Source organism: Cetorhinus maximus, chromosome 22 (genome assembly GCF_964194155.1).
Source record: "Cetorhinus maximus chromosome 22, sCetMax3.hap1.1, whole genome shotgun sequence".
Taxonomy (NCBI): domain Eukaryota; kingdom Metazoa; phylum Chordata; class Chondrichthyes; order Lamniformes; family Cetorhinidae; genus Cetorhinus; species Cetorhinus maximus.
Window position 1 is genome coordinate 36,169,835 of NC_135900.1, and position 27,216 is coordinate 36,197,050.

General features: G+C 40.1%; 1 protein-coding gene across 8 annotated transcripts in view; it reads left to right on the forward strand.

Annotated features, from left to right (window-relative positions):
- Window positions 1–27,216, forward strand: part of immp2l (inner mitochondrial membrane peptidase subunit 2) — a 662,809-nt gene that overhangs the window by 132,967 nt on the left and 502,626 nt on the right. Inside the window, exons 4-5 of one of the 8 annotated variants that reach the window (XR_013580209.1) lie at window positions 5,923–6,156; window positions 8,890–8,963. The exons of 6 other annotated variants lie outside the window; for them this stretch is intronic. Coding sequence is in view for 1 of the 2 variants with exons in the window: in XM_078568100.1 (XP_078424226.1) it covers window positions 5,923–5,974 (52 nt within the window). In the remaining variant the exon portion in view is untranslated. Of the gene's footprint in view, window positions 1–5,922; window positions 6,348–8,889; window positions 8,964–27,216 lie in introns of those variants that run through there. One more of the 8 variants, XM_078568100.1, reaches the window with a different exon arrangement.

A 27,216-nucleotide genomic window follows, 5' to 3' on the forward strand; every position in this document is an offset into this window, starting at 1 on the left:
ACATATAGAATACAATGTTAACAGATTTTCTTAAGGATATGACAACTAAGCTCTAACAGTACTATAATTATAATAAGAAAGCCTAGTCCTGCAATGCCATATGCCTTAACATAACGAATACTGCTGCACCCAAAAGCAGCATTTTTCAAAATAAAATTTATATTTGGGCCACATGAATAGAGTAGAGTTATGTTGACTTGAGAGTGACTAATAAGTGTGTCATTTAATTCAGCAAAGCATGAGTGCTTTATGGATATCGTTTGAACTGTGAGATTAAATTACAGCTTTTACTTGTTCTAGTATGCATTAATTTTTAAAAATTTACTTAACGCTCTCAATAAAATGAAAATCACACTAATAATGTGTGGAAAAGTGCCAGAATTAAATTGATTAAACCTTGTCAGAGGTTACTCTTATGTCATCTCATTGGAATTATAATGCTGACATAGATGGGTCAAGAAAAAAAGCCTATACTTAGGAAGCAAAAATGTCAAGACCACAGAATATATAATATATTATTACATTCTACTTTCCGGCTATAGTTAGCAAAGATATTGTCTAATCTACAGTGTTTTACAATTATACTGCGTACTTTATTATTAGTTGGGATATATGATGGATTGGTTATGATCTTTCAGATCCCTCAAGTCTTTCTCAGTTTCCCTGTGCTTACTTAATCAGTTCAGGCTATAAAGTTGTGCAATGATGGAGCCAATGCCTCCAAGAATGATTTATTGTTACACCCATTAGAGAGAAGTAGAGAGCCAAGACCATTTACATACTATCCTAGCAAATGTATTTGTTTTGCTAGGGGGGAATTCACATTTATTACTCCGTATGCAAGTGTTTATTAAACTAATTTAACAGCTAGCTGTTGCTACTGAGAGATTCTCAAGCACTGCATGTATAATTCTAACACTATGGAGAGCAAATTAAATTATAATGGAGCTTTTAGCTTTAAACAATAGATACATAATTCCAAGACTTTCTGACCTCCTTTACTTGCTGCTTAGCATTTCATAGAAGTTGTATTTGGCTAAATACAAGTACAAAATAAAACATTCATGTAAGGGTGCATTCACACACCATCTTTAACATTGCTGCAAAGATGTTTCCAATTCAATCCAACTCATTAAGATGCCATGTAACTGGATAAATGGCAGATTGACTGGACCTTTAGCCATCTGCCATCTCCATAACTTCATCTGTTTCTGTCTACACTTCACCTATCTGCTGCTGAAGACTTCCTCCATCCCTTTTAGGTCATAAACTGTGGAATGCCCTCCGTAAACCTCTTGTCTCTTCATCTCACCTTCCTCCTTTAAGACCCTCCCTGAAATCCACTTCTTTGACTCAGCTTTTATAGTCACAGATCCTAATATCTCTTTTGGCTCCTTTTTTTGTCTGATTTTACTTCTGTGAAGCAATATAGGGCGTTTTTTTTAACCTTAGAAGCACTATAACCCTGTCTGGGGAATCTAGAACTCGGGGTCACAGCATCAAAATAAGGGGTCAGCCATTTGGACTGAGATTAGAAATTTTTTCACTCAAAAGGGTTGTGGATCTTTTGAGATCTTTACCCAAAAGCGCAGTGGTTCAATACAGAGGTTGAAAGATTTTTAGGTACTAAGAAAATTAAGGAATATGGGGATAGTACAAGAAGGTGACATTGAGGTGGAAGATCAGTCACAATCTCATTGAATGGCAAAGCAGGCTCAAAGGGTCTAATGGCCTCCTCCAGCTCCCATTTCTTATGTTCTTGTGTATAAATGCAAGTTGCTGTTGATATAGCAGTACTGTACGTCAATGCCCAACACCTGGTGATTTCAGACCTGAACTGCAGAACACAAAATGCAGTATAAATATGGCCTTCAATTATTTGTCCAAATGAGTAAAATTTATAGTAAAAAATTTGTGACATTGCTATCGTAGAGGATGCTGTTTTAATATTAGGACCTGATGCTGAACCTGGCCTTCTCTCACCTTGAGGAACTCAAATTTATTTTCTCCTCTCCCCAAACCCCCCAAAAAAGACAATTGTTTAGTGCACAGGTAAATGGACAGACAACTTGCAACCGATCTGCTCAATTTGCATTAGGAATACAAATATTTTAAAGAACCTTTTGTAAGTTGTTTGTTACATTCTATTTTGCCATTACAAGCTTTACATAGGGCCTGATTTTAAGTCTGCAAGTGAATAGGTTTTGAGTGAATTAAGATCTTACTCATACTGTATGGGAGTTTGGACATTATGCTGAGCAATAAGCAAAATACAGGTAACATTTTTTAACAATAACCTCAAGATCCTACATACAAACATACAAATTAGGAGCAGGAGTAGGCCACTCGAGCCTGCTCTGTCATTCAATAAGATCATGGCTGATCTGAATGTAACCTCAACCCCACATTCCTGCCTACCCCCTATAACCTTTCACCTCCCCTTGTTAATCAAGAATCTATCTAGCTCTGCCTTAAAAATATTCAAAGCATCTGCTTCCACTGCCTTTTGAGGAAGAGAGTTCTACAGACTCTCAACCCTCTGAGAGAAAAAAAATTCTCATCTCTGTCTTGAATGAGCAACCCCTTATTTTTAAAAGTGACTCCTAGTTCTAGATTCTCCCACAAGAGGAAACATCCTTTCCACATCCACCCTGTCAAGACCCTTCAGGATCTTAAAGATTTCAATTAAGTCAACTCTTACTCTTCTAAATTCCATTGGATACAAGCCTAACCTGTCCAGCCCATTCCTGGGTATTAGTTCAGTAAACTTTCTCTGAACTGCTTCTAACACATTTGCATCTTTTTTAAAATAAGGAGACCAGCACTGTACACAATACTCCAGATGTGGCCCCACCAATGCCCTGTACAACTGAAGTATAATGTCCCTACTTTTGTAATCAATTCCCCTCACAATAAATGATTATATTCTGTTAGCTTTCCTAATTACCAGCTGAACCTGCATACTAACCTTTTGTGGTTCATGCACTAGGAAACCCAGATCCCTCTGAATCTCAGAGCTCTGCAATTTCTCACCATTTAGATAATAAACTGCATTTTATTCTTCCTGCCAAAATGAACAATTTCACATTTGCCCACATTATACTCCATTTGCCAGATCTTTGCCCACTCACTTAGCCTATCTATGTCACTTTATAGCCTCCTTTCATCCTCTTCACAATTTACTTTCCTATCTATGTTTGAGTCGTCAGCAAATTTAGCAACCATTCCTTCGGTCCCTTCATCCAAGTCATTTATATGTAAAACGTTGAAGCTGCAGCACTGATCCCTGTGGCACACCACTTGTCACATCCTACCAACCAGAAAAAGACCCATTTATGCCAACTCTTTGCTTCCTGTTCGCTCACCAATCTTCTATTCATGCCAACATGTTACCAAAATGAGATTTTATTTTCTGCAGTAGCCTTTGATGTGGCACTTTATCAAATGCCTTCTGGAAATATAAGTACAGTATATCCACCTTTATCCACAGTACAGCATAACATAACATTAAATTTTATTTGTACATATTGTCCTATTATGTTTTGCCACAAAGTCTGGCAGCTCTGTGCATAGCTGTCTGCAACTCCTGTCAGAAATATTCTGTTAAATCAATATATCATGTGCATGTTATTTCATCTGTTTCAAACTGTGTATACAGTTAAAACTTTATTAGACAGAGCTAAATCTTCAATGTAGGGTGATTATCCAGCTTTTAGTAGTGGATTATCAATTAAAGGCCACAAATGATTTTTTTAAAGAATGCAGAATCCCTTTGTATCAAAAATTAGAGACACTTTCTTGTGCAGTGACCCACTCGAGTTAGTTGGCTATTTTTGAATAGGTGCTTTTCTTAACACCACCCTTTATAAAAATTTCTTAACACCCCCACTTACATGTGGTACAACAAATACCAGGCTCTCTGTATCTATGGAAATAGTACATTTTCTGTAAGAATGTACCCCAATTTGACCCAACTATTCCTGGAATACTGGCTTTATCCCAATTTAAAAATTTACTGCACAGATGGAGACCATTTCATCCTTCAAAGCTTTGTATAATCTTTGCTGGAGCAATTGAAACCTATTCCCTCTGCCCTGTGGTCTCCCTATAACACCATCTACCTCTGCTTCAAATGTTTATCTACTGTTTCCTTAAACATGCTGTAGCCTCTGCCTCAACTGCTCCCTGTGGCAGAGTATTCTGTGCTCTAACAATTCTGAGTAAAGTTCTTTATCCTAACCTAGCTCCTGATTTTCAGTGCAAACTATAAAGGGATTGTAAAAGACTTGATGAGAACTATACGCTTTGGAATGAGCAGGCAGGTGGCAGACGCATATTAATGTGAAGAAGTGTGAGGTAATGTATTTTGTGAGTGGAACAAACAATTCAGTTAATTCAGTTGATGGCCCTTCACCATTGACTGTTTAAAAACATGAAATATCTCCCTTCCTCCACCGCCACCACCATTCCCCCACCCCCACCCCCCAAGCCCAACCCCAGCCCCGGTCCCTGGTCACACCAACAATCAGTTCACAATCTAAGAAAAACCCTTTTAAGTCTCCCTCAGTCTCCCTCTGGCTGAAATAGTCTCCATGTCTCAAGTTTTTTCTCCAGTGGTGTAGTGGGAAATTTTAAGGTGCAGGAGCTCTAAGAAAATGGCCATAACATTTTTAAATCTACTGTTATGTTGTTTTCTTATGTAATAATCATTTTAGCCCCTAAACATCAGTGAAACTATGTTTCTTAAGTGAAAAAATATAGTGCCGGTAGGCATTTTATTTTGAATCAAGTGGTATTTTGAAACATTAGTCTTTAGCATAGCTAGAATTTCATTATCCAACAGTTTAATTATTTAATTCAATCTTATTAAAACCATGAATTATAGAAGACTATACTTACTTCTGACTGGGGAATGGTATATGTAGGGGTCACTGCTTTTCTTAATTTATATTAATAATCTAGACCTGGGTGTACAGGGCACAATTTCAAAATTTGAAGATGATGCAAGACTTGGAAGTATTGTGAACTGTGAGGAAGATAATGATAGACTTCTAGAGGATACAGACAGGCTGGTGGAATGGGCAGGCATGTAGCAGATGAAATTTAATGTAGAGAAGTGTGAAGTGATGCATTGTGGTCAGAAGAATGAGGAGAGGTGACATAAAATAAAGGGTAGAATTCTAAAGGAAATGCAGGAGGAGAGGGACCTGGGTGTTTATGTGCATAAATTATTGAAGGTGGCAGGGCAGGTTGAGAAAGCAGTTAATAAATTATGCTGAATCCCGCGTTTTATATGTAGGGACACAAGTACAAAAGCAAGTAAGTTATGAACCTTCATAAAACATTGACTCAGCCTCAACAGGAAGGATGTGAAGGTTTTAGAAAGGGTGCAGAAAATGTTTACAAGAATTGTTTCGAGGATGAGAGACTTAACAGTTATGTGAATAGATTGACAAAGCTGAGGCTGTTCTGCTTGGAGAAGAGAACATTGAAAGGAGATTTTTTAGATGTGTTCAAAACCATGAGGGGTCTGGAGAGCATAAATAGGGAGAAACTGTTCCCATTGTCAGAAGGTTGAGAACTATAAGGTGATAAACAAAAGAACCAGAGGCGAGATGAGGAAAAACCTCTTAATACAGCAGGAATCTGGAATGCACTGCCTGAGCATGTGGTGGAGACAGATTCAATTACAGTTTTCAAAAGGGAGCTGGATAATTATCTGAAGAGAAAAGATTTTACAGGGCTACAGGAAAAATGTCAAGGAGTGGAACAAGCTGAGCTGCTGTTGCAGAGATAAAAACAAAAAATGTTGTAAAAACTCAGCAGGCCTGGCAGCATCTGTGGAGAGAGAAACCAAGTTAACGTTTTGAGTTTGTATGACTCTTCTTCAGAGCTCTGAAGCATTTTTTGTTTTTATTTCAGATTTCCACTATCTGCAGTATTTTGCTTTCATCTGGCTGTTGGACAGAACTGACACAAAGACAATGTGCTGAATGGCCTCCTTCTGTGCTGTAACCATTCTATGATTCTAGTATAGATACATTCAAGGAAGTTGATAAATACATGAGGAAGAAAGAAGCTAAGGGTTACCCTGATAGTGTGATCAAGAAGGGTGGGAGGAGGCTTGTGTGGAACATAAAAACCAACATTGATGAGGTTGGTCAAATGGCCTGTTTCTGTGCTGTAAATTCCATGTAACGCTGCCAGCAAGGAGTACAAATATTAATACTATGTTTCACATTCTCAGGCCATCACAGCCAAGGAATTAATGTCCCTTTTGCCCACAATCTCCCCCTCACCACACTCTCTCTCCCCCCACCTCCTCACCATGCTTTCTCTCTCCCCACCCCCCCACACACACACATACACACACACAATCTCCAGTCACTCATTTACTCAGATGCCAGTGGGACCCACAGCTCCGGTTGTCTCACCTGGGACCCGCAGTGAGCGTATCAGCAGCAAGTGCAGGGAGGAACCAGCCTGTGATTGGATCTGAGCAGCTTTACAGCATTTTTCAAATATCAGCCACTTGAATGGCAGGTTTGGTGGGCTGCATTGAGTTTATAAGCCTGCTTGAAATCAAAGATGCCGGAGCGGTGTCCAGTGCACTCCGGCAGCACTACACCACTGTTTTCCTCATGACTATTCTGATGCCTGGTATAATCCTGGTGAATCAGTGTCATATGCCCTATTTGCCTTTAATGCATTTTCTATAATTAGCTGCTCAAAGTATCTCTTCACTTGTACTTATTGCCTTTATAAAATGTAAAATGCTGTTGTTGATTTTAATAATCCTGCCTACACTCAAAGAATTATGTATTTGAACCACTTGATCTCTTTTTCTTTGCAACCCATACCTTGCTTTTTTCCTCCAAAATATACCATCTCACTTGTGTTCGTTAAATTGCTTCTGACATTTCTCTGCTATTCCACTAACCTGGTTTGTCCTTCTGAAGTCTTTTACAATCTTCCACACAGTTGACCAAACCCCCTATTGTGACATCAGCAAATTTTGATATTGCATTCCCTGCACCCAAGTTCAAATCATCTATTTATATAGAGAATCAAAGTGGATAGTTATGATCCTTTTCAATCTGAGTGATGCCGATTAACCCAATTCTACTTTGTTTCCTGTCACTCATCGAACTTTGCAGCCATATTGCACTTTGTATTGCAATTTTATTGGACGGATACTTCCTCTGGCTGCGGGGGGTTGATGTCCAGAACCAGGGGACACAGTCTCAGAATAAGAGTTAGGCCACTTAGGACTGAGATGAGGAAGAATTCCTTCACCCAGAGGGTGGTGAATCTTTGGAATTCTCTACCTCCGAGGGCTATGGAGGTCCGTCATTGAGTATATTCAAGACTGAGATCGATAGATTTCTAGATATTAAAAATTCCAAAGGATACAAGGATAGTGCAGGAAAATGGCGTTAAGGAAGATCAGCCATGATCTAGTTAAATGGTGGAGCAGGGTCGTGGGGCTGAAATTATTCCTATTTCCTATGTTCTGATTGTGTACCTTTTTTCTAGCAAGCTTCCGGTGACCCCCTTTATGGAATGAGCATAGGAACACAGAACAAAGATAACCCATTCAATTAGATCACAGCTGATCTATGCTTCAATGCCATTTACCTGTGTTTTTTTTCCCCGTGATATACTTACTAACATAAATCTTATCAATCATTTTCTTGAAAATTTCAAATCACCCAACATCCTTAGCGTTTTGGGAGTGATGGTTCCAGATTTCAGCTATCCTTTTGAAATTCTATTTACACTGCATCTTTTGCATTCACTGTCTAATCACTATTAAATTTGCCTTTAACAAATCTGTGCTGACTCTGCTAATTTGTCCCATTCATATCTAGATGTTCATTAATTTCATCTTGAGTTATAGATTCTCCAAGAATTTATCCACATACTGGCCTGTGGTTGGTATATTAGAAGTCATCTTACTTTCCACATTCATAACCAGTGGTGTTATGTGAAAGATTGTGGTCAGATATGCTGATTTTTAAAAAAATCCAAGTCCCTTTTGAAGATTACTATTGAATATGTATCCACCACCCTATCAGGCAGTGCATTCCAACTCCTAACCACTCATTGTTTAAAAAAGGCTTTCCTCATGTCACAACAACCACAAAAGCTTATATAGCTCCTTTAATGGAATGAAACATCCCTTGGCGCTTCATAGGAGCATTACAAAACAAAGTATGACACCGAGCCACATAAGGAAATATTAGGTCAGAATACTAAAAGTTGGTCACAGAGGTAAGTTTTAGGAAATGCCTTAAAGGAGCAAAATGAGTTAGAGAGGCAGAGAAGTGTAAGGAATTCCAGAGCTTGGGGCCTAGGCAACTGAAGGCAGGCCACCGATGGTGGAGCAATTATGATTGGTCATCACTGGTTCTTTTGCCAATCACCTTAAACTTGTGTCCTCTCATTACCAACCTTTGGAAACAGTTCTCTTTATGTATTCTGTCTAAAACTTCCATGATTTTAAACCCTCCATCAAATCTACTCATAGCTTTCTCTGCTTGAAGGAGAGCAACACCAACTTCTCCAGCATAATCCCTCATCCCTTGAACCATTCTAGGAAATTAATTCTGTACACTGTTCTCTCTCTAGTGACTTTGCTGCTGTAATCCAAAATTAAGGCCATTGCCCCACTTTTCCCTCATCCAATAGCCCTTTCCCACCAACCTGGTATCTTATTTGTTTCAGATATTTATGCAATTTTCCTTTATAAAATATACCAGTCTCTGCCTCAACTACTCCCTGCTTTTAATTCTTTCAGAATAATTTACTTTCCTATTGTTCTATCCAACAGTTGTTTCACACCTTACTCTAGTACACCTAATATTTAATTTCTACCATTCTTTGCAGAATTGATGCTGTCATGAAAAGCAGGTTACAGCCATGAATTACTTACGGGCATATTACACTTTTTTAAGGAAGACGTGTGTGTTTTTTAAAAGAAATACAAGCAAAGACACTAAGCAAAAGATGGCTGATAATGTAAAGTAACCACTTTCTGGAAAATTCTTATGTGGATTATACTGACAGATCTGTCCTGAGAGAACATGGAATGTCACGCCTGAAAAGATGTCATGGCTTATGGCCTTCTTCAAGCAGAGACACTTGAAAGGGAGATAGGAAAGATGCAAAAGACTGATCTTTAATCTCTTGTGGTTTTGGAGACAAAAGACTGATTTGTACATCTCAGCAGACACCCAAAAATCCATCACCTGTTGTTTTACATCTCAGAATGTGTTAATAGTTCTGAGATGAATGCAAGGCATGACTATTTACTCTCCTGGAATACACAGAAAAAAATGGGTTAAAAAGCTAGCCGCAGAGAAGTGATGTGTGTGCTGGTGCTGTGTGAGTGTGTGACAGAAACAAGAAGAAACACCAACCAGTCACCCCTGCAATTTGCAGGCAAAGTCTCTGTCTGTTTCTCTGTTGCTGGAAGCAAGGTTCATCAGAAACCACAAGAAAAAGGAAATAGGATAGCCTTTTCAGCTACCCTGCAGAACTAATTGTTTCCAACTGACTGTGACTCTGCCAATGTCAGCTCTAAGAAGCTCGGAATCATCGAACTTAACGGCCACAACGTGCCACCACCTATGCCTCATGGACAAGCCAAGGGCTGATTTGTATTTTTTAAACTTATATTTGGACTTTTAACTTCTCATTTCTGATTGGTGTGCATGTGTGTTGCATTTTTATTATTTTTCTCGAGTTTTGGTAACTAATAAACTCACTCGTTCTTTGACTCAAGAAAGTCTGGTTAAGTTAGGCCCTTATTAAAAGTACATATATTTGGACTGGGGAAAAGTATCCTTGGGGAAAGGACTTTTAAATTAGCCTTGTTGCGACCAACCAAGAGGGTTGAATAAAGAAGGGGAGCCAGCACATTCCTCCGCACCCAAGATCATAGCAAAATTGGGGTCCCGTCCTGGTTGCTACAAATTGGGGGACCTCGTCCGGAGACCTGTCCTAACAGTGCAAAAAATCTTATTTATTATTTATTCCTCCTTGTACCATAGGTTCTTCTAACATGAACCTGGATTCCAGCTGTCCCCTTTGTTTCCCCGAAATCTTTTCCACTGCTACATGATATCTCATGCCATGTTCCCAGCGAGGCAAGACATCATTTGCAATCTTGGATGTGATGTAAATGTTCACTTGATTATAAGATTCCCCATTGCATCTTTTCTTATGCACTTCCACTTTACCTTGTTTGGTGGGCACTTGCTTCACTCTGCTATTGTTTTGCTTATGGCTATGCTCCTCCTAGTTATTGTCCTTGTCATAGCCATTCTCAGTACCTGTTTGTTGGTTCACCACTCACAGGGGGCTTGTCCTGTCTCCTAGCTTAACAACAATAACTTTAGTATGTTTAACATAATAAAAAGTCCCAAAGTGTTTCCTTCGACAGCACCTTCCAAACCCACGACCTCTACCACCTAGAAGTTCAAGGGCAGCAGATGCACGGGAGCACCACCACCTACAAGTTTCCCTCCAAGCCACACACCATCCTGACTTGGAAATATATGGTTGTCCTTTCACTGTCAGTGGGTTAAAATCCTTGAAGTCCCTTCCTAACACCACATGACTGCAGTGGTTCAAGAAGGTGGCTCACCACCACCTTCTCAAGAGAAATTAGGGATGGGCAATAAATGCTGGCCCGCCTAGCGACGTTCACACCCTGTGAAAGAATGGCCTGGATGTGATGGAAGTTCATCTTGGGGTCAAATGTGACGTCAAAGTTGCAAACAGTTCGGTTCAGCCTCAAAGAGGGAGATAGATGGAATGGTGGCTAGGGAATGGAGTTTGTCATGGGGACTGAGGACAATGATTTTAGTCTTCCCAATATTTAATTGGAAGTTATTTCTCCTCATCTGTTACTGGATGTCACACAAGCAGCCTGACAATTCAAACACAGTGGAGGAATTGAGAGAGGTGGTCATATGGTAGAGCTGGGTGTCATGAGAGTACATACCCCTCCTCCTGTTTCTTTTCCTTACTAATTTATGTCTGTAGGCAGAGTACCACTGAAAAATCCTTCAGCCTCTTATATGTGATGGAGTGTTACTGCTACTCAATCTCAGTAGCATGATGCTCATAAAATTCAAACATAACTTAATGATTTAACTCCTACAACATAATTTCAGATTAACTGCACCTTGAGGCTAAATTCCTAGATTTTTGCACTCCACTGATGCCTTGCTTCTCCAGACTGTCTGTGCATCTCCCAAAATTCTACTTGTTGTTGTTATTGTTGTGGCCAGGATGGGAGGAGTGCGCAGTTTGACTAGCCCCACTACTCCACAGGTTGCAACATTAGTTTAAATGTTTAATTTGCTCATCAAAATGACCAATTATTTACCTTCCCTAATGATAGATCCAGAATAAAAGAAATTTTAACTAGACTTCATTCAATAAACTCAGAATGTTTGATTGATAAAAACAAAATTTATTTTTTAAAACAAGTTGCAAGAACTTGTTAAGACACAATTTGTTATCCGGAAGTGTAACAATCTATCCCTTTTAAAATTCCCCAGCATGCATGCACGTACGCACGTGGGTGCACACACACAAAAAAAACAAACAAATAGGGTCTCTACAGAGATGGACAGTTGAAGAAAAAATCTTTATAAGGATGAAGTTCTCAGGGGTGTGGCGCTGTCGATCTGGTGCTCACTTGTGTGAGGACAGGTCACCAGTCCCAGTAGATGTCTGGAGGTTCTCGCCAGTGGAGCTTCAGCATGTAGGAAAATAGAGCAGGATCAATCCTTCTCATCTCAGTCTCTCATGTTTTCAAATGCAGACAAGTTCCCCTAAGTTGAAGATTCCTAGCTAGATACTGATAACCACACTGGATTTCAAGCAGGGCAAGGAGAGCATGAGCTGGGCAGCTTTTCCCTTTCTCAGTTCCTCCCCAACTGAGTTCAAAACAGCAAGTTCAAAACATAGAAAGAAGTCCCTGGTGGGAGTAATCTATAGGTCCCCAAACAGTAGTTTAGCAGTAGGGCACAGTATAAACCAGGAAATACTGGGAGCATGTAAGAAAGGCACGGCAATAGTCATGGGTGATTTTAATATGCATATAGACTGGACTAATCAAATTGGCAAGGGTAGCCTCGAGTGAGAGTTCATAGAGTGTATTGGACTTTGTTTTTTGGAGCAATATGTTGTGGAACCAACCAGGGAGCAGGCTATTCTGGATTTGGTTTTGTGTAATGAGATGGGATTAATTAATGATCTCATAGTAAAGGATCCTCTAGGGAAGGGTGATCATAGCATGCTAGAATTTCAAGTTCAGTTTGAGAGTGAGAAACTTGAGTCCCACACTCGTGTTCTGGAGTTAAACAAAAGTAACTACTTAGGTATGAGGGCAGATTTGGCCCTAATGGACAGGGCAGGAAGACTACAAGGTAGGACAGTTTTTGAACAGTGGCAGATATTTAAGGAGATATTCAATTCCTCCCATGTAAAATATATTCCAAAGAGGAAGAAAGATGGTAAGAGGGGGGAAAAACATCCAAGGCTAAGCAAAGAAGTTAAAGATAACATAAAGGCAAAAACTAAGGCATACCAAATTGCAAAGGTCAGCGGCAGGCTGGAAGATTGGGAAGCTTTTAAAGATCAACAAAGGGTTACCAAAAAAATAATAAAAAGAGCAAAGGTAAATTATGAAAGAAAACTAGTGCAAAAAACTGATAGCAAAAGCTTCTACAAGTATATAAAAGGAAAGAGAGTAGCTAAAGTGAATATTGGTCCCTTGGAGGATGAGACTGGGGAGTTAATAGTGGGGAACACAGAAATGGCAGAGACGCTTAATCAATATTTTGCCTCAGTTTTCACAGTGGAGGACAATAGTACCACCCCAATAGTAACAGGCAGTGCAAGAGGGTACAGATGAGGAGGAACTTAGAACAATCATCATCACTAGAGAAAAAGTACTGAGCAGAATATTGGGATTAAAGGGTGACAAGTCCCCAGGACCTGATGGCCTACATCCCAGGATCTTAAAGAAAGTGGCAGTGGAGATAGTGGATGCATTGGCTATAATATTCCAAAATTCCCTGGATTCTGGAAAGCTTCCATTTGATTGGAAAAATGCTAATATAACGTCCTTATCCAGAAAGGGGGTGGAGGGGGAGGGAGGCAGAAAGTAGGAAACTATAGACCAGTTAGTTTAACGTCTGTCGTTGGAAAATTGTTGGAATCCATTATTAAGGAAGTAGCAATGGGATTTTGGAAAGTCAAAATGCAATCCATCAGAGTCAGCATGGTTTTATGAAGAGTAAATCGTGTTTGACTAATTCGCTAGAGCTCTTTGAAGATGTGACAAGCAAAGTGGATAATGGGGATCCTGTAGATGTAGTATACCTGGACTTCCAGAAGGCTTTTGATAAGGTGCCGCACAAAAGATTAATACACAAGATAAGATCACATGGAGTTAGGGGTAATATATTAGCTTGGATAGAGGATTGGCTAACCAACAGAAAGCAGAGAGTCAGGATAAATGGTTCTTTTTCTGGATGGCAAGCTGTAACTAGCAGGTTGCCACAGGGTTCGGTCCTTGGGCCCCAACTATTTACAATCTATATTAATGACTTGGATTCAGGGATAGAAGGTACTATAGCTAAATTTGCAGATGACACCAAAATAGGTGGGAAAGTAAGTTGCAATGAAGAAATAAGAAATTTACAAATAGATATGGACAGGTTAGGTGAATGGGCCAAAATTTGGCAGATGGAGTTTAACGTGAATAAGTGTGAGGTTATCCATTTTGGTCGGAAGAATAAAAAGGCGACTTATTATTTAAATGGAGAGAAACTTCAGAATGCTTCAGTACAGAGGGATCTGGGTGTACTTGTGCATGAATCGCTGACAGCTAGTATGCAGGTATAGCAGGTAATAAGGAAGGCAAATGGAATTTTGGCAATTATTGCTAAGGGAATAGAGTATAAAAATAGGGAAGTGCTGCTGCAACTGTACAAGGCATTGTTGAGACCACACCTGGAGTACTGTGCACAGTTTTGGTCCCCTTACTTGAGGAAGGATGTAGTTGCATTGGAGGCAGTTCAGAGGAGGTTTACTAGATTGATTCCAGAGAAGCGGGGCTTGTCTTATGAGGAGAGATTGAGCAGTTTAGGCTAATACTCGCTAGAGTTTAGAAGGATGAGAGGAGATCTAATTGAGGTATATAAGATACTAAAGGGCATAGATAAAGTAGACGTGGAGCGGATGTTGCCCCTTGTGGGGCATTCTAGAACAAGAGGCCATAGTTTTAGGCTAAGGGGTGGTAGATTTAAATCAGAGATGAGGAGGAATTACTTTTCTCAAAGGGTTGTGAATCTGTGGAATTCACCACCTCAGAATGCAGTGGATGCTGGAACACTGAATAAATTTAAGGAGGAGATAGACAGATTTTTAATTAGTAATGAGTTGAAAGGTTATGCGTAGAGGGCAGGAAATTAGAGTTGAGGCCGAAATTAGATCAGCCATGATCGTATTGAATGGCGGTGCAGGGTTGAGGGGCTGAATTGCCTACTCCTGCTCCTAGTTCTTCTGTTCTTATGTATGTTCTTATAAAGCTCTAACATCAGGTGATTTCCAGTAAATCACTAAGGCCTTTGCGTTTAAAACAGTTTTTTTTTCCCTAGCGATTAAAGTGTTTGCAGTTCAAATAAACTAACAGCTCTTGGTCAGCCAATTTCTTGGAAAAGGCATGTTTGTCCACAGTCCAAGGTGAACTTATGATTGTTTTTTTTTAAAATCCCAAATGTCCAAATAAGGCAATGTCCTTACAAATTTTAAAAGAAAATACAGTTCTTAAAGATATGGCTCTAACATGCCTCCGCCCTTAAGAAATGAAACACCATTTCCAAATGCATTTTATTACAAAGTGTACAGGGAAAACATATACAATATATACAACTAAATTGAAACATGCGTTCACTCAGTCACTCCTTGTACAGAACCTGTACAGTTTTCTCTGATTTTCTTGATTTCCAGATAATTTTACAAAAATTACATTCTTGATAATGTATCAGCAGTAATATTATCGTTCCCAGAAAAGTGAACAATCATTATGTTATAAGGCTGTATTAGCAGGCTCCATCGGAACAGTCTGTCATCCTGTGCCTTAACTTTTTCCACAAAGGCCAAGGAATTATGGTCAGTATATACTCGCGTTCCTTTACAACAATGATGGATATATACCTCAACATGTTGCAGAGCCAATAACAATCCTAGGGTTTCCTTTTCTACCGTAGAGTATCTCTTTTGATGCTGATTCAATTTCTTAGAAAAGTACCCTACTGGCTTCTCTATCCCCAATTCACCTTCTTGCAATAAGACCGCACCCACCCCCAAGTCACTGACATTGATTGCCACCTTGAAGGGTTTAACAAAATTAGGTGCGACTAACATTGGTTACTCAGTTAGGATCACGTTCAGCTTCACAAGAGCTGTCTGGCACTCTCTTGATTATACCACCTTTGCTTTCTTGTGCAATAAATCCATTAGTGGAGCAGCTACTGTGCTGAAGTTTGGCCCAAACTTATGATAGATGCCACACATCCCTAAAAATCTCATGATTTCCCATTTAGTTTTAGGGACAGGGAATTCCATCAAAGCCTGAACTTTCACTGTTCTTGGCAACACTTGTCCTTGCCTTATGATGTGCCCTAGGTAAATTACTCGTGCTTTCACAAACCCATTCTTGGCAAAGTATTTTTTGCTAGACTGCCAACCGTAATTGTTTAAATATGGCTTCCAATTGTTTAAATGATCGGAAATCCAAGTGTTGTTGTAAATCAATGCATCATCCAAGTAAACTACACAATTAGGAACATTACTTACAACTTGATTCATTAGCCTTTGGAAAGTGGCTGGGGGATTTTTTAGCCCAAATGGCATCACTTGGCATTGGTATAGCCCATTCAACGTGGCAAAAGCTGGTACCTCCTTAGCTCGCAATGTTAAAGGTACTTGCCAGTATCCTTTCAATGAATCTATCTTAGTGAATCTATCTTACTAAATGGTTCCTCAAAAACTGGTATGGGAATTAAGGGTGCCGGTTCGATTGTACATGGTGGTTTTCCCACCATCTGGCATGTATGGCATGTTTTCCAACACTACACCACATCCTTATGAAGACCTGGCCAGTAAAACTGCTGTTTTATCCTCTCTTGAGTTTTCCATTTCCCTACATGACCTGCCATCAGGTGCTGTCTGTAATATCTCTTTATGGCATTTGGGCAGTACCACTACCTGATGAACAACCGTCCACTCTTCATCTGCGGGTCTGTGAGGAGGCCTCATTAGTATCCCATTTTTAAACTGGAACTTCCTCAGCTTCAGCTTCAGTTTGGGTTGATTATGCCATCCTACTTAACCCTGGATCAGCATTTTGAGCCTCAACTAGAGAAGAATTACTGAACATATCTTTCAGATTATCTAAGTCTTTAAAGAATGTTTCAGCTCACCAAATGTCTGTCTGTGGTATCACTTTGACCTCTGATGATGACTTTGACTTCCGATGACGGACTTTGCTTAGCCATTGCTCGGGTCATCACACACCAAGAAAAATTCCCGGTACCTTTTCCTGTAACTGCCAGTAATACTGTCTAATGAATAAATATTAACCTTGCATGTGCAGGATATATAACTTACGCAACAGCCTTGTTGAGACTATATTTCGTAAACCCACAATTGGTTTTTCAGAAAAAAAATTCTGTGCTTGCTGCTGTTTTCAGCCAACATCAGCTAAAACTATTTCTACTTGTCCCATTGTTACTGCTATTGAGCTTTCTGTTCATTGGTGTCAAGAAGAAAGCATTGTGTGTGGTAGATAGCTGACACAGATTAACAAACAAATGCCCTTACCGTGGCATTCAGTGTCTGTGTCCCACCTCTTGATGGCACACCTCCTGATTGACTGCATACATCACCAACTGGTAGCTGACCGAGTAAGTCCCACATTTCAACTTTCTATGGAAATTCTGGACAGCCCTCAACCACTTGAGGATGGAGCAGGAAAGATGTAGCCACTTGAGGAACAGCTCACGTTGTGACTGTGGCCCTTCAAGTCAGACCATCGCCCATAAACTGAACTTAATTCTGCCCTTAGAGATCCGTTCCTGGTTGCATCATGACCATTCATACTGTGCCAGCTGAAGCTGTTGAATCAATTGTTAACCTAGCCCAACATCGAACTATAACTATATCCCCAGCCATAGGATTAAAACAGAGTCTGTGATCATTCTATCTGTCCCCATGGCAACTAACTGTGTTTGTTCATGAAATCGCTATTATTACTACCTACACATTAGCATTACAGCTCATTAAGAAACTGCTTACCCAATCAGATTAATACTTAAGAAGGTATTTGAATTAATAGTTGTGTAAACTATAGGCTATAACCTTCCAAATTCCTCTCGTCATTCAGTTAAACAATTGCCGAAATTAAATTTGTAATTTTAGCCTTCCCTAGAGGAACATATGAATCCGCTTACAGACATAGATTCCTTATTGTCATCCTCTTCCACGACTGCTTACCAACCGGCAACACCATTCCAGTTTATAGTATTGTGGTCACATACAGCAGAAAGATCAAAACTCATGACTTAAAATTAATGTTAAGAAAGTAAAATAAACAAAACATGCCTGCCATATGTATTAGAAATTGTTGACTATAATGTTTTACCCCATTAATGAATTAGGCCTGTATAACTTGAGAGTTTTATGTTCTCTACTATATCGTATGCAATAACTGCTGCTGTATGCTTTCTACGTGAAATAAAGCTTTGCATCGAATTACTTGTAGCTGACAGTGCTAAAAAGTTGCTTGTTGTGTGCATATTCCATTTTTAAATTGTGCAGTGTCTCCAAAGGTTTTCTACAATTTTCTTTTTACCCGGTGGTAGTGGGGGAAGTCAAGTTCAAAGTAAATTCTTTTGACAGGCATCTGTGAAATTATTGCAAATTTAGTTCACTCAATGTAGTGGTATTTCATTTAGTTACAATGGTAATTTACATATTCATTTTGTTAATTTTTAAAAATATATGCACCAGAATTGTGCCAAACACATTACATGAGATCGAACTACAACTTAGCAAGCAATATATCCAACAGTTGTACATGCAGTTCATTCTCAGTTGTACCAGATGCTTATATTTTAAGAAACTGTGTTATGACTAGATAATTAATGTCTGACACTTTTTCCGGAAGGTAGGGGGTTCCGTCTCCAAGACACAATTGTTTTTAATTCTGTTCTGCTGCTGTTTAAATAACAAATGGTGTTTATTCTTTAAGAATAGATGGTCTTGAATTTACTGAATGCAAAATAATTGAATATAGAAGTCAAAATGAAATGTTGAGAACCAAACCTGCAGATATATTTAAATAATGCTGTGCCCATGCTAACCTTGTCCCCAAATACTCATTCTGATGTCTAATAGAGCTGACCACAAATCTACTGCTTGAAGCTGAACGTTTTAGTGAGATGTTTCTCCCAGGAAGCACCTTACCTCAGCTTGTTCTGTTGACCTCATGGTATCCTTTTGTCCCCTGTCAAATGCGAACCAATCTTTGTTTTCCTAATGGATTATTGTGACAGGGAAGGTTAGATGTGTGGATGTGCTTGGTATTTGAATTGGCAAAAACAACTCTTGTGAAGATGCCTATTGGTTATTTAATGCTTTCTCCCCCGTGCCCCCCCCACCAACCCCCGCCCCACCACTATTTCATATTAGTTGATAACAATGAGGCTGATTTATAGAAGGAATTACAGTATGTCACTGTCAAAATGGATAGAGTTACAGAATTGTTTCCTGCAGGCACATGAGTTGAGACCTTGTTATATAGATAAAAGGAAAGCAAACATTTGTTGATGTTGCTATTCAGGAGAATTTATGGAACTATCTTAGATATAAATCCAATTTTATACACTCTACCGATTAGCTGATTAGATATAAGATCAAAAAATTCTCCAATGGTTGGAGTCATAGCTAACATGAAGAAAGATGGTCGTAGTTATTGGAGGTCAATCATCTCAGTCCTGGAACATCACTGCAACAGTTCCTCAGGGTAACGTTAAGGCCCAACCATCTTCAGCTGCTTCATCACTGACCTTCTTTCCACCATAAGGTCAGAAGTGGAGATGTTTGCTGCTGATTGCACTATGTTCAGCACCGTTCACGACTCCACAGGTACTGAAGCAGTCCGTGTCAATATGCAGCAGTACCTGACAACATTCAGGCTTGGACTGATAAGTGGCAGGTAACATTCACAGCACACATGTGCCAGGCAATGATCATCTCCAACAAGAGAGAATCTAACCATCTCCCCATGACATTCAATGGCATTAACATCACTGAACCCCCACTATCAACATCCTAGGGATCAGCATTGACCAGAAACTGAACTGGACTAGTCACATAAATACTGTGGCTACAAGAGTAGGTCACAGGCTGGGAACTCTGTGGCAAGTAACTCACCTCCTGACTCCCCAAAGCCTGCCCACCATCTACACAAGTCAGGAGTGTGATAGAATACTCTCCACTTGCCTGGATGAGTGCAGCTCCAATAACACTCAAGAAGCTTGACACCATCCAGGACAAAGCAATGCAATTGATTGGCACCCCATCCTTAAACATTCACTTCCTCCACCACCAGTGCACAGTGGCAGCAGTATGCACCAGTTGCAAGATACACTGCAGCAACTCACCAAGGCTCCTTCGACAGCACCTCCCATATGTGCGATCTCTACCACCCAGAAGGACAAGGACAGCAGATGAATGAGAACACCAGTACCTGCAAATTCCCCTCCAAGCCACTCAGCATCCTGACTTGCTGTTCCTTCACTGTTGCTGGGTCAAAATCTTGGAACTCCCTTCCTAACAGCACTGTGGGTCTACCTACAACGCATGGACTGCAGTGGTTCAAGAAAGCGGCTCACCACCAACTTCTCAAGCGCAATTAGGGATGGGCAATAAATGCTGGCTTAGCCAGCGAAGCCCACACCCCATGGATGAATGAAAAAACAGTTTCTTCAGTTAGAACCTTTTTTAGATAAGCCAAATAGTTAGTTACTTTTGCTATAATCTGCATGGTCCTATAATTTGTGGTGTCGACATTTATAGTCGTTGAAAATATTGACTTTTACATTTATTTATTTGATATACTATGTCCACCCTCATGTTGTTTGCAATAGGTTTGGAAATAGTGTATCTGTAAATAATGGTGCATAACTTTGAAGTTTTAATGCAGTGATTTACATACATCAGAAAATTGTTTCATATTGTGTTACTCTGATTATATTTGGTTGATTCCAGTAGGCTTGCACATATATGGATTTAACTGTTTTAATGGGAAAAGTTGAGTTAATTTGGACATTTGTGATGACTGAGATCACTTAAGCTTTTAAAAAAAAGCACAACTTTTCTATGCGGCATCTCTATGTATTTTTTCAAGGAATTATTAGAGTTCGATAAAATTGCAGAAAGTTTAATATGCCCTGTTTGACATCAAGTACTGGATGGGCAAGACTTTTCCCAAATACAATTTGGGAAGACTGAAGCCATTGGGCTCGCTTGATGGCTGGGGAACCAACGAGAACCTCGCTTTGCCTCCATTGAGGCTCGCTGGAATTAAGTGCCCATCACGGGCCTTCCCCGGGATTTAGGACTCTGGGTGCGGAAATCCCGCCCCTGAGAGCTTCCAGCTAATCAAAGGCGGCGGCAGCTCTCCTGGTCATCAGTGCCATCTGGAGCAGTGGCTGCTGCACTCATAAGAGGCCTGGGATTACCAAGGGACGCAGGCCATATGTGAATGAGGGCAGGATGGGGATTGTGGGGAGATGGTCACTGGCTGGAGGTTGGATTGGCAAAAAGGCCTGTGGGGTGGCCCGCGGTGAACCCCCACCCCCCGCCCCAACATTTCCTGATACTGAGCGCCTTTGAATAATGGGCTGCCTACCGGAGGCCCACCAGCAAATTTGACGTGAATTTACTTTTCGGGTTCCCTTGCATGATGAATACCACGCAGCCATGGCAGGATGAGGTCTTTAAATAGGAACTAATTGCTGATTAAATGCCCCTCCCGCCTTCAAACTCACCACTGGAAATTTCGCCCATTGTCTTTCGTCACCACAATAAATTTCATTGCCTAGCCATCAAACCCATCCCTCTTCGTGGCCCCAGGCCACTGCCTGAGGCTGAATGTGGAACATCCTTAATTGAGCTTCCCTCCCGATATCCTCGCCACCACCAAGACGGCCTACTTTTATCTCTGTTATAACACTTTGCATTTATATAGCGTCTTTAATATACTTAAACTTCCCTTCATAAGATCAATTTTCAAAGAAAATTTAACACTGAGTTACAAAAGGAGATATTAAAACAAGTGACCGAAAACGTGGTCAAAGCAGTTGATTTTAAGGAGTGTTTTAAAGAAGAATTGAGAGTTGGAGAAGTTTGGGGAGAGAATTCTAGAGGTTAGAGCCTTGGCAAGTCTATCAAAGGTGAAACCATTGAAAGGAAGAAAATCAGGGATGCACAAGAGGCCAAAATTACAGGAGCACTGAGATGTCTGTGGGTTGTAGGGCTGGAAGGTTACTGAGAATGGGAAGGGGGCAAGGCCAGTGTACAGGTTTAAAAATAAGGTTGTGAATTTTGAAATTGAGGCTAACCAGCCCTAATTTAGATCAGCAAGCACAGGTGAGATGGGTGAATAGGATTTGATGTGAGTTACAACAAGGGGAGCAGAATTTTGGATGAGCTGAAACCAATGGAGGGTACAAGGTGAGGGGCTGGACAAAAGAGCACTGGAGTATTCAAGTCTAGAGATAACAAAGGCATTGCACTTTATCCATGATGTTTCATTTTGGGGGAAAGAACAATCTGCATCCAATGAAAATATCCATTTTGAATTTCTAAAAATAATTTACAGAAGTTGAAATGGGGATTGCAATGGATCTATTTTTAAAATGTTTAAATGCAATTTTTGCATTAAATCTAAAGCTACCAAAATGTATTGATTGTGCATATAATTGATCTAGTTAAGAAATAGCCTTTACCATGAGACAATGGTGACAAATACAATGACAATTCAGGAGATAACAGTAAGATTAACATAGGCTGCAAATATGCATTGTTATGGTATAGAGTTCTTTGGCTGTTTCCCCACAGAAAAGACTTGGGGGGACGTTTTACAATAGGTGCTTAGCAAAAGCTGCCTAGGAGTTGTTAGCTGTTCAAGAGAGCCAATGCTGATTTATAATTGTGTAGACAGATGAATGGCAATTAGCATGCAAGATGCCGAATGGTTTCTATCAGACAGTGAACAGTAAGTAATTCATTAGCGATGTTTGGTCAATCAGAAGAACCTCATAGCGCCTTGGTGTTGACAAACACTTTTGATCTTGGTTCTGATGAAGAGTCATACGGACTCGAAACGTTAACTCTGTCTTCCTCTCCGCAGGTGCTGTCGGACCTGCTGAGTTTTTCCAGCAGTTTTTGTTTTGGTTTTTGTTACTTTTGATCTTTTGTAGGCCAGGGAGAGGAGCTTTTAAACATAAAGACAGATAATCAAAAAAGGGAGACAGGAGTTCTCTGTAGGGCAAGAACTTTTGTCTTGGTCAGGGAAAGTGTGTACTTTTGTCATTAATAAAGCACCATCTAGGTAGACTAAATGTTGTACTGATTGTACCAGATGCCCTTCACCAAACTCAGTGTTACAAATATTTCATCTTTTTTATACATATTCTTTTCACGGTGTACTGGCTGGGCCAGCGTTTATTGCACATCCCTAAATACCCTTAAGATGGTGGTAGTGACCCACCTTCTTGAACTACTAAGGCTAATGGAATGCTGTCCTCTATTATGAGAGGAATTGAACATAAAATTGAGGATAAAAACAAAAAAACAAAAAACAACAAGTTCTGTTGAAGGGTCATGAGGACTCGAAACATCAACTCTTTTCTTCTCCGCCGATGCTGCCAGACCTGCTGAGTTTTTCCAGGTAATTCTGTTTTTGTTATAAAAGTGAGGATGTTGTGCTTCAGTTACACAGGGCATTGTTGAGACAGCATTTTGAATACTGTGTGCAGTCTTGGTCTCCTTTTTTAAGGAAGGATGTAAATGTGTTGGAGGTGGTTCAGAAGAGTTTTACTAGATTTACTAGACCTGGAATGAGTGGGTTGCCTTCTGAGGAAAGGTTGGACAGATTGGGCTTGTTTCCACTGGAGCTCAGAAGAGTGAGGGGTGATTGATTGAAGTATACAAGATTCTGAATGGTCTTGACAAGGTGGATGTCGAAAAGATGTTTCCTCTTGTGGGTGAGTCCAGAACTAGGGGGCACTGTTTTAAAATTAGGGGTTGCCCTTTTAGGACAGAGATGAGGAGCATTTTTTCTTTTCTGAGGGTTGTGTGACTTTGGAGCTCTGCCTCAGGAGGCAGTGGAGGTGGGGGCATTGAATATTTTGAACACATGGGAGTTCATTGTTACATCCTGGATCCCACTGCTACATTCATAAATATAAGGCAGTTGGAGTCAACTCCCAAAAGAAGCAAGTGACGAAAGTATTTCAGGGAGTGACTGACACCATTGAACCTGGATAAATATCACATCCCCCTTTCATAACATGCAGATCAGCATTTCACTGATGTCCATGAGGTTCAAATAAATTTTCTTGGCTTTCCCTCATTTTTGTATGTTGTGCAGACCTTACTCTCTATGATAGTGGTAAAGGTTCCAGAACTGTCTAACTGATGCTTAATTGTCTGCTATGGCTTGCAGATAACTGCAGTTGTAATTATTCGAGGAGGCCACATCATTGAAGCACGCTCTGAAGTAAGCAAAGTGCTTTTGCTTTTGTGCCCCGAAGTACTCTTGTTAATTAGGTCTTCAAAAATTGATAAATGCAGATTATTTCTTTCTTTTCTTAAGAAAGGAAGTTATACAAGACAGTGATTAATGAGCAATAATACATTTCTGAATTTTATTTTGTTTATGGCTGAGCTCTGTGGGCCGCATTGTTCTGTAACCTGTTGATCACTATATAATGTCTGCATACACCATTAAATGACATTAAGGCTGCATAAAGGAAAAATGGGTAATATAGTCCAAAATGTCAATAAGCCTTTTATTTTTCAGATAACCTATGGGCTGACAAGTCATTTATCAAGTTTGAATTGCACATTTTATTAAAACAAGATTAGAGTTGCAGTATCTGATGAGAGAAATAATTTTTACTGCCCAGACCATCCTATATGGTGTAATAAAATCTTCTTATTGGAGAGAAATATTTCATACAAGTTGGAAAAAAATAACAAAGTTGTGAAGCTTTTATTGTATTGGAAGGCAAAAACTCATGGGCCATAATCAATGACTAGGACTTTACTATCCAGACTGTGTGAAAATCTATGTTTGACTTACTTTCTGCCCTGGAAAAATAAATCAATTTTATTTGTTTAGTTCCTTGCTAGTATCGCCTGGATATCATTTTAAGAGAGGACGTCGAACAACAGGTTTATCCTGTCATACATTATTGTTGCTAAAATAAAGGCTTTTTAAACTACAAGGGAAGAAAAATAGGTTATTTTGTTTAAGGGCATAATTTTATGGCCCTGTAGTTGGGAGCGGGGCTGTAAAATGCAGCGAGCCGTTCAAAAGTCCAGTGAATTTGGCAGCACTGGAAAATCCCGCCAGCAGGAGGGACCGTAAAATTCCACCATAAATCTTTTGTTAGGCTGTAGTTATATGTATATGTTTCACATTCCTTAGTTATCAACCAGCCAGTGCAAGATTGTGATCAATCAGCAATTTAGAAAAATAAAAATTGAACAGAAGATTGAAAAACAAAATTTTACAGATACTGGAAATTTGAAAATTAAAGAAGAGAAAAGAACATGAGACACCCAGCGGCAGCAGGTCAGCCAGCACCCATGGAAGAACAGAAGTTTATATTTGGGGCTAAGACCCTTCCTTAGGACAGGAAAGTGTTACAGTTGGACAGCATTTAAAAATAAAATAAGAAAGAACTTGTACTTATATAGCCCCTTTCATAAGTTCAGGATATCCCAAAGCATCTTACATCCAATGAAGGACATTGAAAGTTCAGTCACTGTTGTAAGTAAGAAACTTGGCAGACAATTTGCATACAGCAGTGTCCCACAACAGCAGTGCAATAAGGATCTGCTTCTGGTGTTACTTGAGGGATCAATGTTGGCTGAGACACGGGATAACTCCAGTGCTCTGCTTTGAGATAGTGCATGGGATTTTTTTGCATTCACCTGAGAGGGCAGACACTCCGAAAGATGTCACCTCAGACAATGTAGCTTTTCCTCAGCGCTGCACAGGGAATGTCGGTGTAGGTTACGAGCTTGGCGCTTGAATCCACAACCTGCTGACTCAGAGAAGAGTGCTGTGAACTGAAGCATTGTGTATTGTGAGCTGACACCATGAAGAAAAAAATAGACACAGAAGAGAAGATTTTGCATGGTGGGTGGTTGGAGAATTCACAGTGGCATCAGCTGAGATCGGTTTTGCCAAACCACAAAGAACAATCCTCTTCCCTACCACACAAAAACTACAGGAAAACCTAAGTGCTGGGCTTCTTTTTGGCTTGACTGCCAACTGATACTGTTTTTATTGAAAATAATGTTTTGAACCCAAAATGACTCTTCTGCAGAACCCGAAGAAGAGTCATATTGGACTTGAAACATTAACTCTGTTTCTCTCTCCACAGATGCTGCCAGACCTATTGAGTTTTTCCAGCACCTTTTGATTTTATTTCAAATTGCCAGTATCTGCAGTACAAAAACAGAATTACCTGGAAAAACTCAGCAGGTCTGGCAGCATCGGCGGAGAAGAAATCAGTTAACGTTTCGAAACGTTAACTGATTTCTTCTCCGCCGATGCTGCCAGACCTGCTGAGTTTTTCCAGGTAATTCTGTTTTTGTTTTGGATTTCCAGCATCCGCAGTAGCTTTTAGCTTTTTGTTTTTATCTTAGTATCTGCAGTATTTTGCTTTAACTTTAGTTTTAATTTAATCCTGCTGGGATTCAGTATTATTGAAAATATGTGTTTAAAAATTAAATATTGACATTTCATGATATGGAAGTTATATTTTCCCTGCCATGCCAAACTGTTATGTAATTTCAAAGAATCTAGAGAGGTACAAATATTTGATGGAAATATGTAGATAAGATGCTGTATTTTTCCACTGAGAGAAAAATTATTTTTGCAGTTTTGAAAAATATCATTATGTACAATTTCTGCATGCTCACATTAATTTGCATCCTTTAGAATTCTAGTATATTCTTAACTCAGTAGCTGCAAGGAAAGCTCAAACTTGTTATCTGCTCCATGAAAGTCAGATTGAAAGGTCTTTGATTTTTTAAAATGCTACCGTCTTATGTACTGAATCCCAACCTAAACAAACTATTCAGTAATATAGGGTGGAATTCTCACATGCCCCCGTCAGCACAATCAATGGCAGGTGTTGGGGGGTGGTGTAGAATTCAGCGGGAGGTCCAAAAATCAGTTTTCTCGCTGTAATTTCACGCCGGCAGGATCTTTTAATACTGCCCACCGTGGCGGGTCGCAATTCCCACTAGAGGCCAGTGTGAAACCGATCTTCATCCTGCTAATGAGATGCAGATGAAGGCTTGACTGGAATCTCTCTCCCCGCACCCCCCCCCCCCCCCGCCATGCCCGGTTCTCTGCGACGCCAGCAGGAAAATACGCCGGTCGAGAACATGTGTGGACCAATGTGACGTGCAAAAGTTGCGACTTACGTTAGGAAGGACTTGGGCAGCTCGCGGATATCTGAGAAGAAGATGGAGGCCTCCAGCTACTGGACTCGAGCACCACGCGCAGTAGAAGGTGGGTGGAGCTTCATCTACGTGGTCCTTCATGAAGCAGAGTCCAGAAGGTGGGAGTTCTCCATGCAGCAACCTCACTCAACCTTTGGACTGTCTTCCTGGGACATCGCTTAACCTTCAAACCTTCTTCCAAGGACATCATCATGGGATCGGATCCTCGAACTGCAGGTGGAAGGTAGCAGGAGCTACTGTTGGGTGGCAAGGGTCTGTTTGAGGGGGGGATTAAAGAAGGTTAGGTGAGGACTGAAGAGGTGGTTGTGGAGTGAAGGCATAGAGGGTTGCTTTAGTGGTTGGGGGTGCTGG